This window comes from Mya arenaria, chromosome 4, assembly GCF_026914265.1.
Source record: "Mya arenaria isolate MELC-2E11 chromosome 4, ASM2691426v1".
In the NCBI taxonomy this organism is placed as follows: Eukaryota; Metazoa; Mollusca; class Bivalvia; order Myida; family Myidae; genus Mya; species Mya arenaria.
Genome location: NC_069125.1, coordinates 60,182,201 through 60,197,773, shown reverse-complemented (window position 1 = coordinate 60,197,773; position 15,573 = coordinate 60,182,201). Strand labels below are relative to the sequence as shown.

Genomic DNA, 15,573 nt, shown 5'->3' with positions numbered 1-15,573 from the left:
CCTTTGGCCAGTAGAGCTAAAAATGACTCCATAATCTACAATGCATGACCAAGTTAACATTCTTTATAGAAAGACTTAATTTTCATTTATAACCTTGATCTTCAAGTCATGCCAATACATGACACTTCATCTCCAATGTGCCTACAGGCGTTCCAAATAATGCCTCTGAAAGAAAATGACAAAGTGACAGTCAGGATGTGTACCCTGCTCCTCAAGTGTATGACACGAGTCCTGGTCAGAACAAGGCCACTGTGCATTATGACACCATTTTTAATATGTACAAAAAGGATTAGGCAACAAAAACAACATATTCTAACTTCATGGATTTAATAGATTAACATGTAAGATATAGAAAAGAAACAATCTTTATGCCAATGATCTCCTCAGAATAAATCATAGTGTTGTTCTGTACAAAAATAATTGTTCCATAAAAATGATGAACTAAAGCAGCTGCCAGAAGTATTTGTTACAGCATATTGTATGTTTGTGCATGTTTTTATCTTTATTTTTATTACCATACAAAGGATATTTCTGAAGAGTGTGTTGGAACGTAATTGTTATCAGTAATTAAATTATCCATGTACGATGCTACAATTACACGTAATAACGGTTAACATTTATTGTTGATGTTAGGGACTGTATCTTATTTAAATAAATGTTGACACAATCAGCAGAGCCCATGCTCCTATTGAAATGGTATTGTTTTCATACATTTTTGCAAAGCATTTCATGAGTTTTACAGCTGAGACATAATCATTGTAATGATATACCATGAAGACAACATAACGACCTAATTATATTGCAGCAAACTTAAACCAACATTCAAATTAAACAGGTAAACAGCAAATAAACAATGCAATGTAAAATGTGCCAACAGAAGAAATGTTCATGAATTTACTACTTGTAACAGAGGAAAAGTTTGCAAACAATAATATTATGAAAAATCTGGTCTAAGAGCTAAATTCTGTCACTAGACAAAGGTTGAAAATGGTTAGTTTTTGATTCACAACAGAACAGAAGATAAAAAAGCAATATTTTTCATGTTACACAAACATAGTATTTAATTTAAAGTAACTGAACAGAAATCCTCATGCCATTTGAATAAAAGCATACTTCAAGTTTCTTTCAGCTTATCAAGATTTTTTGTTTAAATCAAAGCTGTTTCAAAAATATAACGTAAACAAATCCTTAACCTTAAATTTTAAGACAATGCTAAGCATTCATTCACTATAATTCAGAAAACCAAGGACATACTTCTAGCCCTGATGTGTTTTCACCCTACATGAGCTTAGTGAAAGTGCATCTGTACTATAATGGCGTACAGAAAGCAGCGTGCGGGCTAGGGCTACTCTTTGTTCACAAGCAGCCTGAATGTTCACAGTAAATACAAACTGAGATGAGTATGTAACTAACAGTTCCCACTTACACCGACCTCACTTCACTTTATGAATCCTTGCTACATGTGCAGAATTGTTTAAAAATGGTCATGATTTATGATTAAATTCCAGCACCAATATTTCTTGCTTCAAAATTCATGTAAACATAGAACAGCCATTATGTCATCTGTTGTAAAACATGTGTCAATGATGCCCGAGTGTGGTGGGCAGCAGGATTTTCTTCAACAGAGTATTACCTCTGCGATAGGGAAATGGTTCTTAGCCTAATCTTTTTTAGTACACCCTAAATGATAACAAGTAAACCACTTATTCCACTGTCATACTGATGACAGATGAAGACACATTAATTTGCTGCATACATTTTTCAACATGTGACGATGTCCTATCATCAGTTTATGAAGGCAAGAAATACATCAACTATCATGAAATGAGGTCAGTGCAAGAAAAAACAATTCATAACAAGAATCAACAAGTAACAACATTATTAACAAATGCAAGGTAAAACAATTCAAATCACTAACAGAATTCATAACACTTATCGAAAGATCATCTTTAACTACTTAAGTTAAAGGATTTTAAAATAAACTATGTACATTTAAAATTGTTTTCTTAACACTCAAGTAATTAAATTAATGTGACTATCATTTGATGAAGAATTATTCAAAACCTTTTGTTCTGTGTAAAGATGGAAGTAGCAAATCATGTTCTAGTGGTTTAATCTAGAACATGTGCTTACTTAGACCCGTTTCAGAGACAAAGATAATTTATCCTCATGATACAGTTGTACGCAATATAGCTGAGACTTAAACTTATAACTATCTATCAAACAAAAGTGCTTCCTGTTTTCAGACCAAAAATAAAACTGTTTTTGTTTTTAAACCAAACAATGTGATAAATTTTCAACAAAGTACTATTTAAGTAAAAGGACTTCCAACTTTCCAAAAACATTCAGAATGATAAGTTGAAATATGGTCTCAGTACATAACAAATGTTGACGAAATAAGAACTTATCCAAACAGTGCTATCAGGTGTCCATACCGACTATTGTTCACTCACAAATACCCATGTGCGACCCAGTGCCAGAAACTCTCACAATCAAGCCAATGTCAGTACAATACATCAGTTTACAGTACCACTACATCTAAACCAAAATCAGACTTCCAATAAAGATAAATCCCCACCCCGTTATGCTACAAGCCGGTCCACTCACTGCTAGTGCTCTGTCCTGCAGGAAATGTGCTCAATGAATGAAAACGATCATGACGGATGAACGCAATGGTGAATGGCCAGTTTTCATCTGCCATCTTCATTGTACTGATATGCAGTTATTTTGTTTCACAAGTCTTTCTTTCCAGTTAAACTTCTTTGTATCTTCATTCATTAATATCTTCCTCCATATTACTTTGTCCTCGAGGTCAGCTGCATTAAAACTTCTTTCTTCAACATTTTTCAATCCGGTATTCAAAGCAATCCTGCTCTGGAACCCACATGTTAAGATGCATGTAAGAGTAATGTTAATCAGTCATTTTTTTTCAAAGTTAGGGTATCACAAACAACACAAACTTGGAACCAGAGCTTATCATTTACAATAGCAATAAATCAAAATTCAATGACATCTATCCTTCAAACAATGACTGATCCCTCCACAAAGCACATTCCTGCTGGTGACATGCCCCAGGTCATCTAGTGACCTCCGTCTTGACCTCGGTCCGTGAACTCAGACAACATGTCGCGAAATCGCCCCCAGGATCGCTCTGGAATGGTGATCGAAGTCCGATAGTTGGACCGAACCTGTGAATAGAATCAGCAAGCTGTAAAAGAATATTTTCTTTAGTGTAACCTGGTTTGTAAGCTTTATGAAAGGAAGAGGGACTCGAAAAGTCCTGTAAAATAACTTTAAGCTCAAGTAGAAAAAAAAGGCCAAGAGGACTATCAGAGGACAATTCAGAGTTATGTGCCTTGTTATACATGTACGTATTGTCACTGGTGATTGTGTAGCAAGTTTTATTTGAATAACTTAAACTGTTTTTGAGTTTAGAGCAAGGTTAAAGTTTTTGCACGATGACAACAACACCAAAGCTATCACAATTCTTCACAAACTTCTTTATTGGATAAAATGCCCAATTAAGAAGAGATTAGATAGGGCCAATATTGAAAATTCATGGTCTGGTTAATGTTTGAGAGCTAACATACCTCAGAGACTCTAAGATAGACTCCCCTTCTGTTCGAACCAACATCGAAGTAGAACACTTTGTTCTCCACTCTCAGGTACTTGCTCTCTGGCAGGTCACTCTGCCCCTCTACAACATATACACTCAATAATCATTTCACAAGTTTTTTATTAATAGTAAAAGTCACCAATATATATGAATATAAACAAAAAACACGATCTACTAGCTTAGAAAAACTTAAAAAAAAAAATTCAGGAAAAAGCAGATGGTTGTTGTCACAAGGATCTCATAAGAACTGAGAGGCCATCTTAAAAACACTCTTCACATGATCACTTTTTTAAATCATTTTTTTCTGATTAGTTAAACTAACTATCAGAAACTAAGAGCTTTATTTGTCAGTTCAGGCTAAATTTTCAAATTGAATTGTGACAATCATTAAATTAAAATATGTACCTGAAATTCTTCAACTTACTAATTTTGTCAGTGAACCTGTGAATGAACATCCCCAGGATAGATAAGGATGTTATTTAATGAATTTAAATGTATCTTATCCTACCATGGTCATCAGTGCCAAACTCATCAAGGAGATCAGTGAGAGCATCGCGGAACTCTATAAGGCCCTGTGCCGGGATTGCGATCTGGGAACGTGGGCCACCTCTTTGCACAGTCTGCGCTACCTGATCAACAATACAGAATTCATGTCAAATATATGTTCATCAAAATGTATTGCAAGTTCCTATGCAAATTAAGCTGATAAGAGAATAAAACTGCAATGAAATTTCATAAGAAATGTGTGTTTTCCCTGTGGAGCTCATTTGTAACAAACTGCTTTTTTGCTGACATTTCCTGATTAATATTGTACATTGAAGAAAAAGTCTATGCATTTGTGCAGATTCAAATAAAAAAGAAATCTCATCATTAGTTGTGCTTGGCTTACATACATTAAAGTTGATAAATTAGTAGTTAACTCATTATCCAAACATATATAAGAATTTCATTATATCAATTCAACAAATATTGGTTATAGCAAATGGAAATATGAGGTACCCAGGAGATTGTTATGAACATGTTTCACTGTAGTTTGGTGACATGTTTTACATTAAAACTGCACTCTCACAGATTTACCGTTTTTCCAACTTTCTAATTTTTTGTCTCGGAATTAGCCAATCTTTGCATAAATATCTGCTAACCAGCAGTTATCGAAATTAGACTTTTGGATGAACAAGCCCAAATACTTATGGTATTGTTTAATATCAAATTCATGAACAAGCCATGCTATATAAAATCAAGAATCTGAGCAAGCCCAGAAAGCATTCTACTAGTGCAGGGCTTGTGGGCTTGTGCTAATTCCGACCACTGAACTAGTGATGAAGGACTGCTGACTAAAGATCAGATCGCAGATTTTCATATTTCCATTCCAAATTTAATGTTTTATGGCTTAAACCGTTATTAGCAGATATTTACGCAAAAATTTGCTCGTTCAAAGACAAAAAATAAAAAAGTTGTCAAAACGTTCAATCTGTGAGAGTGCAGCTTAAACACTGTGTCTGGTGGATTGCATTAAAAGTATGAATATGATAGAACAATGGCAAATGTGCAATTATACAATGCAGGACATATAAGGAAAAAATGTGCTGTGTCAACACTACCTAATAAATGATACCATATTTTATACGACAGATATGAGGTAAATATTTTCCTGCTCTCTCATGTACTTTGTAATTAATTGTCAACTGCCTGTTTGATAAATCAACTCAGCTTCTTACAGGCTGCACATTTCTCTTTACATGCTATATTTACAATAGGGATGCAAACGAATGGCAAAATTGATATTCAAATATTCAATAATTCTTTCGATCAAATATTTGAATATTTAATGTTGTGATGCAGCAACGGATGGTCGTTCTGTAGGACAGAACCTATTCGGAAATTAGTTAAATAATTAAAACGAAAATAACCCTGAATTCTGACACATCTATTGTACAACAATGTCATTACACGATATTCTATGCTATTCACAGCACCAACGTTATATTGAAACAGTTTAGAGCACATAGCTAGCACATGCCATTCATATTAATACAGCGATTTGAGCTATATCGCAGAGCTTAATTGGCAGCCATGACGTCACTTTATTAGATAATTCCGTATATCCATTATTGGAATGGTCATTAAATTTTACCGAAAATAATTGAAACTTGTTTGATGTCACTTGTCTAATAGCCAGTTTTCGTATTGTACGTTATAGTCCCCGACGATATGTCCCTTATTAACATGTGACGCGTGTAAAGTATCATCACGTTCACACCTCTGGCATTAGGGATCAATCGTTGTAAAAACAAGACCAGTACATTTATACAACAACACAGTTGTTGGCAAAAGGTGTTCTTTTAATCAAACAAAAAACATCGAATATTCGAATACCGATTTTGACATTCAAATATCAAACGTTCGATCAAATATTCATTTGCATCCCTTATTTACAATGATCGTACCTATCCTTAGGACCCTGCCTGGCTGAGTTTCCTTGTGCTATGATTGCAATAACAGCACCTACCTTTATTAACTTGCGGGGCATGTTTTTCATGTGCTATATTTGCAAAGTGAGCACCTACTTGAAAGTACTTGCCCCGCTGGGTTTCCTTCTGCTAAATTTAAACTCAAGAGCAAGTACCCTAAGAAACTTGCCCCAATGGTTTTCCCCTGTGCTTTTTTGGTAATGACAGCACCTACCCTAAGGAACTTGCTCCGCTTGTTTTCCTTGTGCTCTATTTACAATGAGAGCACTAACCCTAAGAAACCTTCTCTGACCCTAAGAAGCCTGCTACGCTGGTTTACAATGTGCTATATTTGCAGTAAGAGCCCCTACCCGAAGGTGCATTCCCTGCTGGTTTTCCTAGTGATGTATTTGCAATAAGAGCACATACTCTAAAAAAAACTTGACCTGCCCTAAGGAACCTGCCCCGCTGGTTTTCCTTGTGCTAATATTGCACTCAGAGCACCTACCGGTACCCGAAATGACTTGCCCCACTAGTTTGCCTTGTACTTTATTTGCTCCGTGAGCACCTACCCTAAGTACCTGACTGCCCTGCTTGTTTTCCTTCAGCTAAATTTGTACTCAGCGCACATACCCTAAGTACCTGCCGAGCTTGTTTCCTTCAGCTAAATTTTGCACTCACAGCACCTACCCTAAGGAACCTTCCCCGTTGGTTTTCCTTGAGATCGAGATAGTATCTCTTATTGTCCTTGGTCATCACCTCACTCTTCAATTTACCATCTTCAGGCAGGTTTTCAGGATTTGGTGGACCTGAAGAGATTAGAACAAAAAACATGTACTTCTCATGGTCTAACAAGCACCTGAAGGGGATGCCAAAGCTTGTCAGTTTTTCTCAGGTAATCAAGGGGCAAAAACCTAGAAATGTCTAAGCAAGTGATGGAACTTGCCACTCATGAGCCTGTTTTCATGCTTGACATAAGCACCAGCTTTCACAGTATTGTTTAAAGGTTACAGGACTTCAGCAAAATATACAGTTATCGCACAATGCTGATGTTGCCGGTACAGGCAATGACATCAATGTTTAGACAATACTTCCACTCTATTCTTTGAATTGCAAGCTAAATGCATAATTATGATTACTTTATTTAAAATGACCTATGTTTCGTTAAACACTGACCAAAAGTTACCTAATTTACTCTTACAAATAATATTACCCCTCACCAAAACCTACCCAATGATGAGTAGTGATCACTGAACTCTGTTAAGTGGTCTCGGAACTCTGCAGCAGAGGACATGGCCAGAAGAAGACGACTCTTCTTCCCACCTGCACCAACCTGGGTATATACACCATGACAATTATATATACAACAGTACCAGAAATGGAGTGAGGTTGGACTTGCTACAAAACAACACCTCACAAGGCACCCAGTATGCATAATTGATAGTATTTCATATTGAAAGTCAGGCAAATTCCCTTCCAAGTGGAATTACCTGGTACTTGGAAGTATTAACTTTAGATTCTTAGAATTACTTTATGAGCTATTTGATTAGTTGTGGAAATAAATAAATCTCAATAAAATGTTTTATTTTTAATATAAATCCGAAAAGATTAGAAACGCACTAAAAACACGAAACTAAAAAGGCCTTGTAAGAAATAAAACTTAGGACAAAACTGTTTTATTTTTCAGTGACATTCCCTTCTACAAGGGGCCTATTTAGTACCTCTGCAATTTTGATGAAGCGACCGCGCCTGTTCTGTTTCACATCCAGATAAAAGCGCTTGGACTGGATGGTAAGAGTCCGCGTGGCCAACTCCTGCTCCCCAGATACTGTAAAACATACAATAATAACACATCCAACAGGGACCCCAGGCATCGCCTTTGTTGAATTACTACCGGTAGTTCTAGTGTTTATATAATGGCTTCCAAAAATGTTTTGTAAATAAACAAGTTAACCAAAATATTTAACAAAATGTCTTAAACATATTTGTATGTTTGTACAATGTTAATTTCATGAAGTCATCATTTAAAATAAATGGACAACTTTGTCCCCAACAGACTCAAATACTGTACATAAAAACTAAATAACCACAAAATGGTTGAAATTTGCACATGGTATTCTGTTAACAATGTTTGTTCCGACTGTATTAACACAGCCCTGTATCACCTCATGCAACTGTGTTAGTTATAATGTGCGGTCTGAAACTGGAAGCGAACAATTTTGCAATAAAACTGCAACATTACGGCAGCGCAATTATAATGCTGTATGGAAGCAGAACATTAATTAACAAGTCTGTCTGTCATCCAATTTTTTTCTTCATGCATGCCCATCACCAGAAGCCTTTTAAACCTGACATATCACAAGATGTGATCAGGTTCCCAAATGACGGCATAATTGACAGAGGGAGCTGTTTAAAAGAATGTTAAAAAAAAATATTCTTTTATCAATTGTACATGTTCACATTGCTGTCTTGTCAATGCAAAAGTAATATTGATATATATTTTTTTCCCTATTTTAAAAACATATTCAATATAAAGACAGTTGAGCTAAGTTAATTCCACTCAAAATAGTTCTAAGTTTTAATGAACTGAAATTCAATTTGCTGAAACTCTTTTTTATTTCAAGGTAGACAATTAAAGAACTGTGGGCCTCAAAGGTTATGGTTCTTGCAATGTGGACATGTCAAACACTGGTCATAAGACTGTTTTGTTACAGTGAACAAACTTGAAGTTTGAAGATGATATTCTAAACAGTTTAGAAAAAAACAAACATACAAAATATGGATGAACAGCTGGACAGACAGACAGGGTGATTACATATTATTGTTTGCATTCAGGTGAATGGTAGACAGACAAACTTTCCTACTCATAGCCAATGTTCAATTTACCCTGACAAGAAATCTTCACATTTCATCTGTATAAGGATAAGCAAAGCACCACATGTATCCCATTACACTTCCTTAGATGAACACAAGTCATTCCTTCATACTGCAATCATGTTTCCATGAACACATGTCATATCCTTTCTAATGTTTTCATGTTTCGATGAACAGTTATACATCATAGGAATACCTCTGATACTATAAAAACAATGCTAGCGACTGGTAAACATGTGACGCTGATGAAACAAGTGATGTCAAAATTAAAACTTTGCTTGATAGTTTTGGAAGCGATACCTTTAGTATTGTAGTTGGATTAATTTAAAGAAAATTTACAAAAAACAAGTATAAATATAACCATAAAATATTTAGAGTGAATTGTGGTTCATCTGTGAATGAAAACATTTTGTCACAGCACTGATAATCTTTAAGTACTTCAAGCTTCACAAACAGTACACTGACCAAATGTTTTCATACACTGATGAACAGCAATACTGAAACCATTAATCTGTAGTTCTGAACCTGAATATTAATATATGTATATGTATGTTATTAAATCCATGTAAATGATAGACAAGAGCGCAGTGTTGCAAATGCCAAACCTTGTTTGTTGAACAAGGCCATCACTTGACAATTATTAAAGCTACCAGTAGGCAAAACGTTGGTTGATTGGTACTTTTTGGCGCATGCGCACTGCTATTGAAATTTTCAGCATAAATAAACGGTGACTTTATAAAAAGAGATCAACTTTTAATATTTCATTAAAAATGATCTTTACCAGACATGTGAACCTTTGGCAAAGACAGAGAGGTAGATTTAGGTCTCAAAAGCGGTAGTTTGGGTTTAAAAGCGGTAGAATTTCTAATATTTTCAGTTAAAAACAATGTAAACAAAAACTTTATATTTGTTGCTATTTTTAGATTTACCTATTGGAAAGTGTTCCAACCTACAGAAATTTTTAGGGCCTGATTGATAAAATTAGGAATGCAAATTAATAGCAAAATTAATGTTCGAATATTTGGTATATATTTGATCGAATATTTGATTTCCAAAATAAATATTTTAGCAGTTGTTGTAACTAATATTACTAGCTATAAACCAAGATTTATTTATTATTGTATGTCAAATATGTTCAGTGTTTTCCATAACCTCGACAAGGGTCTAACAATAAACACCAATAAATTGAAACGATAGACACTTATTAAACTGGTTATAGTCAAGCGCTTCAATGTTTGCAGATATCTGCCTGAGTTTGTTTGTTCGCTCTACATATGTATTATGTACAACCTTTTTAAGCAATACAAACCTTGTTAGTTAAACTATCTAAGAATGTTTCGAGATCAGATATTTTCAAGCAAGACTTTCAGCATATTACATCATCATGTCGATTTGAGTGATATTGCACAGCTTAAATGGCGGGCAAGACAAAACTTTGTTGTGAAGTTGATTCCTTAAATCCTAAATTGCCATGGCAATTTAAGTGTACTGAAAATCATTCAAACTTTGATGCCACTTGTCTTATAGCCAGTTATTGTACAATTATGGTGACAATTTATTTTATAGTACCCAAAAAATTGCAACAATTGGTCCCTAATTAATAGCATATTGTCATCCCCTTTATGCTTCTGGCACCAATCTTTGTAAAAACAAGTCAAAAGAACTTTATACACAACAACACAGCTGATTTTGACATTTGAATATCAACGTTCGATCAAATATTCCTTTGCACCCCTAATAAAAGCCAGGCCTTTCATTTCTAACCTTCAAACTGAAAAGTGAAAATCCAAGAACTGTATGGTCTGAGAACTATTTACCTACTGGTATGGATCTTGTTTTACAAATGCATATTTCCACTGCAACATGTGTTTGACTTATGTGGCCATTGCGAACAACATTGTTGTCAATGACAAAGACACCAAGGCTCTGACAACACTTTAACCTTTTTCTTTAAAGGCATTGCATAGTGAAAATGTGTTTTCTGTGTTTTAATTTATCCATTTGAAGAAATTGCATGTAAACATTTCCACAGATACAATGCATGTTAATGCAAATGTAAAAAAAAGAAAGAAAAACATTGGCCCGGCAAAAGACAAAATCGAAAAAAATGTCAAGGTAAACTGAACATGTGTACATGGTATTCCATAATAACATGGACTATCATTTAACAAACATACCGGCTTCATCTTCTTTCTTGATTTGTCCTTCAATCTCTCCTAAATATAATAGTGAATACATAAATAAAACTTTCAAGCTGAACAGTCTCTCTGTACTCTACATGCTTTGAATGACAGAAATGCATGAACCACCACATAAAATAGCAAATATGAAATGTGAAATCATGACAGCAAAAACCATCAATATATGAAAAAAACTAGAGCTGTCACAGGAGTGACGAATACCCCCAAATGCCGCCTGGACACAGGAATGGCAAACCATTCCTTTGAATAGAGGCCATAACTCCAAGGTTACTGCACACTGCATCTTCTTTTATCATGCATGTACTGTTTGTTCGGAAACCGTTTTTCTATTTTCGTAACAGTGCACAAAAACCTTTACTCCACTGGCCCAATTTTCAATCACAAGCATTGTCTTCACAGAGGCTGCCTATACAGCAAGTTTCATCACAATATCTCATGCCCAATTAAAGTTACGAAGCAGAAACCATTTTTCTATTTTTAGTAACATTACAGTGACCTTGACCTTGGCCCCACCAGCCCCAATATCGAACTTGACCTGTATCTTCTGATGTTACACCTGTGTACCAAAAAATGTTCAAATCTGTCAAGCCTTTCATGAGTTATCGTCCGGAAACCATTTTTCTATTTTTAGTAACAGTGACCTTGACCCCACCAGCCCCAATATCGAACTTGATCTGTATCTTCTGATGTTACACCTGTGTACCAAAAATTGTTCAAATCCGTTTAGCCTTTCATGAGTTATCGTCCAGAAACCAATTTTCTTTTTTTAGTAACAGTGACCTTGACCTTGGCCCCACCAGCCCCAATATCGAACTTGACCTGTATCTTCAGATGTTACACCTGTGTACCAAAAAAAATTCAAATCTGTCATGCCTTTCAGGAGTTATCGTCCGGAAACCGTTTTTCTATTTTTAGTAACAGTAACCTTGACCTTGGCCCCACAAGCCACAATATTGAACTTGACCTGTATCTTCTGATGTTACACCTGTGTACCAAAATTTTTTCAAATCTGTCTAGCCTTTCATGAATTATCGTCCGGAAACCATGAAAACCGAAAGACAGACCGACCGACCGACAGACCGACCGACCGACCGACAAGCTCACTCCTATATACCACCTCAAACTTTGTTTGTGGGGGTATAACAATAGCACTGCACCTAAAATTATTCTACGATGTTCATGAGCACCAGGGGTACAACATGTTTTAATGTGTGTATCATAAATATCGTTTGACAATTTTGTGGTCTAAAGCCATCAATAAACCACCCAGTTCCCTCAAGGACTTTGTGAACAATTGTGTGAGCAAATTTCCATGTTTATTTTACATTCTTCCAATGCCTGGTCAATTTTCGTCAAACAAGCTTAAATAATTAACTAAATTTAGACTGCTTACTCCTAAAAATGACTGACCCATCACTTACAGACCGTGGGTCTTGCAAACAACATCATAATACAGAATTGCGAAGTAATTTAAAATTCAGCTAATGCTTGACCAAATTCATTTAGATGTGATCATACAGATACAACAAGGTTTTGACCACTAGTCATTGACATCTATGTTCAGCTAATCACTATGGGGATCGACACCAAGCAGAGGGCATAATCTTCTTCTCATTTACTATCCGTCAATACACTTGATCCCATGATGACAGATGCATTTGACTTACGAAAAGCTAGGAAACATGTTTAATTGTCCAAAGAAAAAAACAATTTTTTTATTGAACATTCAGAACTATCAGAAGTGCTACAGGCTTTGCAATATCAAATCTGTTGCTCTATGCTGATTGCAGCACCTGCTCCCTATATAGATTGTAACCATGCCCGCCCCCTAACATTTACATAGCAGATTTTTAAACTTTTGGTCCACTATAAAGTTCATTAATGCTTATGTTACTTGCTTAACATTGCAACATAAATCTTACATGGTCCTCTAACTGTCCTGCATGGTGCAAGCTTTCAGTAACTTAGTTTACTAAAGATTTGCAATAACGTTACTTGCATTCAGAACAGTATAAAAAATATACATATTGTAGTTTCTATTTGCCAATATATGAACATGAGAGTCCCTTTAATTGCAAGGGGAAGGTAAATCTTTCAAAAAAAATCAGATAAACATTTCAACACATCATTCTAAACATACATGGGCTGTTTTGGTATTTGTTGTGTCAAAAAGTGCATTCAGTGACCCTTTTTATATAACTGTCGTATCCTTACTTTTTATCTACAACACTGCTTCATTTTTCCAAAACCTCTTCAAAATTGGGTCATGGTAAACTGTTTTAGCTGCCATGTTGTTTTGTGAAGTTGCATATTTTGAAGCGGCATGAAAATAACTGTATTTAGATGCTCAACTATTCTCTATATGTACATGAAAATAACAAAAGGACTCATGTCAGTACATCCTAATAACTGTCAATCCAGTTACAATTAAAATTTACCGGCTATTATCCCGACACACGTATATATTGACACGAGTGTGGGTAACAGTATTCGCTATGTCAGCATTCACACATATTGCGAGGAAGTCGGACAAATGGGGGCATACTGTATCTGCAATAATAATGCCTCAATGTACGTTTACTTACCCTGGGCCTGCTGCTCATCTCCACTCTCTCTGTCCGACATGTTCAAGACTCTCAAACCTACAATCCGTAGCCTCCTTCTAACAATTCTGGCATGAATTATTCATGAGGTTATAGGGTCACACTGTGTAATTTCTACTTTCGTTTTGGCTGTAAACAAAAATGAGAGCATGATATAAACGATTAATTTGGGAAATAAACGATAATTCATGTATGTACTCATCTGTGTTTTATGTTTAACAGACCAAGTACAACTATCCCGCTTTCATTTTACTTAGCAAGCTGAATTTAAAACACCTATAATTAAAAACAAAGGCGTGTTAACAGGTGCGCGTACAGGTTAATTACAATGACGTCATTATATCTAGCGCGAAATCCGAATTATTGAACGTGAGAACTCCGAAGAATGGAAGCCTTTGAAGGTATTTTCGTTAAAATTTCTAATCTTACCACTTTATCGGGCAGCAGATATTTCGGTCAGTTCTAAGAATTTTGAATACACATGCATTATTACGTCACATCCGTTAGCAGCTTTTCAAAAAGGCTTGTCGTAAAGATAATTTGTTTAAAACTTATTTTACCGCTAAATATTGTACTGTAGGTCTATTTAAATGCACTGCATGTCGACTTATCAATACGACTTAATGTAGCGTGATATATTTCTTGTTCCACACATATTCACTGAACTGCAATCCAAAAGTATAAGACTCCATTTCGCTTTGGTTTGTTACACTCCCAGTGGCGTCGTAAGGCCTAAAAGGCTTGTAGGCCTCATGATTTTATGTTAGATTGGGGACTTTAATATGCACATTATACACACTAACTTATGTTTGCAAAGATTTCAATAAAATCAAGCAAAACACACTGCACTCAGTTTAATTAAGCACCAAACTTGATTGGGTTAAAATAAAACAATTTTTAAAGTTGTTCAAAGTATTTAAGTAGCTATTTTTATTGCATTTTAGGGTTACATGTTTTTGAATTTGTAATTTTTCTTACAAGGCCTATACGTAGCTTCGCCACGGACTCCTAGCAAGTGAAACTCCACAGCCTCTTGTCTTTTAAACACGCTTGTTTTTCAGTCACGTTTGCTTTCGGAAATAATTAAATGGGTCACTTTTGCGTACTTATTTTGTGATATACTAAACCTTATATCTTAAAATGCTTCAACTTGTTAAATTAGGTTTTTTAAATCGACCATGATGCCTTTGTAGATTTATGATGTTGGTTTCAAAAGTCAGTCACTAAGCAAAGCCTGCTGAAAATCTAAGCATACCATTTACCCTTCCTTTCATGTGGTCACCAAGCTGTATTAATGCTGCTTCTATTTCGTCGCCTGAAGTATCTCAGTTATTTTTGTAAAGAAATAAATGCCAACTGTACTGTATACCTGTGAAAATTTTATGAGTAAAATACAGTCCTGCGAACATGTTTATTTTTCAATTGAATGCTTATGACTGAACTTAGTGTGTTAATTTAAGGAATGAATTGCGGGGTTTATGTCATTATCGGGGTATGAACGCAATTGGGCTGGTCAAAGTGTGTGGAGTCCAGCAGGACTCCACGCGTAATTTGACCAGCCCAATTGCGTTCATATCCCCGATAATGACATCAACCCCGCAATTCATTCCTTATATTTACACCAATTATTCATCTATTTCATTCAAGAAATGTTAGATACCTCATATTATTTAAGAAAACCTTTCAGTAATCTTTTCTTACCAATTCTGTAAATAGAACAACCAGACTGTAACCGAAAACATTTTTTCAAATGACGTCACAATAACGCGGAAAAGATCAACCATTTGAAATAACTTTTAAACGTAAAATTGAAACACTTATGGCAACAA

At 35.3% G+C, this 15,573-nt stretch overlaps 1 protein-coding gene across 2 annotated transcripts; it reads right to left on the bottom strand.

Moving 5' to 3' along the window:
- Positions 1–310: 310 nt before the first annotated feature.
- On the bottom strand, positions 311–13,851 carry LOC128231398 (transcriptional activator protein Pur-beta-like). 2 transcript variants are annotated; one of them, XM_052944179.1, is made up of 8 exons: positions 13,727–13,847; positions 11,118–11,156; positions 7,788–7,894; positions 7,297–7,399; positions 6,757–6,875; positions 4,125–4,245; positions 3,591–3,697; positions 311–3,188 (listed from the first exon to the last, which is right to left on the bottom strand). In XM_052944179.1, the coding sequence occupies exons 1-8, from the start codon at positions 13,764–13,766 to the stop codon at positions 3,081–3,083; spliced, it is 744 nt and encodes a 247-aa protein (XP_052800139.1). In that variant the 5' UTR covers positions 13,767–13,847; the 3' UTR covers positions 311–3,080. The 2 variants fall into 2 exon arrangements, with proteins under 2 accessions (XP_052800139.1, XP_052800140.1); XM_052944180.1 differs by lacking the exon at positions 11,118–11,156 and having other exon boundaries at positions 13,727–13,851.
- Positions 13,852–15,573: the final 1,722 nt, after the last annotated feature.

What these genes read in the sequence shown, in the direction of transcription:
- LOC128231398 (XM_052944179.1), bottom strand. Translation starts at nt 13,766, where the DNA reads ATGTCGGACAGAGAGAGTGGAGATGAGCAGCAGGCCCAGG. An exon ending in CAAGAAAGAAGATGAAGCCG is followed by an intron (nt 7,895 to 11,117) that starts GTATGTTTGTTA and finishes TATGTTTTACAG; the next exon opens with TATCTGGGGAGCAGGAGTTG. An exon ending in TCTATCTTAGAGTCTCTGAG is followed by an intron (nt 3,189 to 3,590) that starts GTATGTTAGCTC and finishes TTCTATTCACAG; the next exon opens with GTTCGGTCCAACTATCGGAC.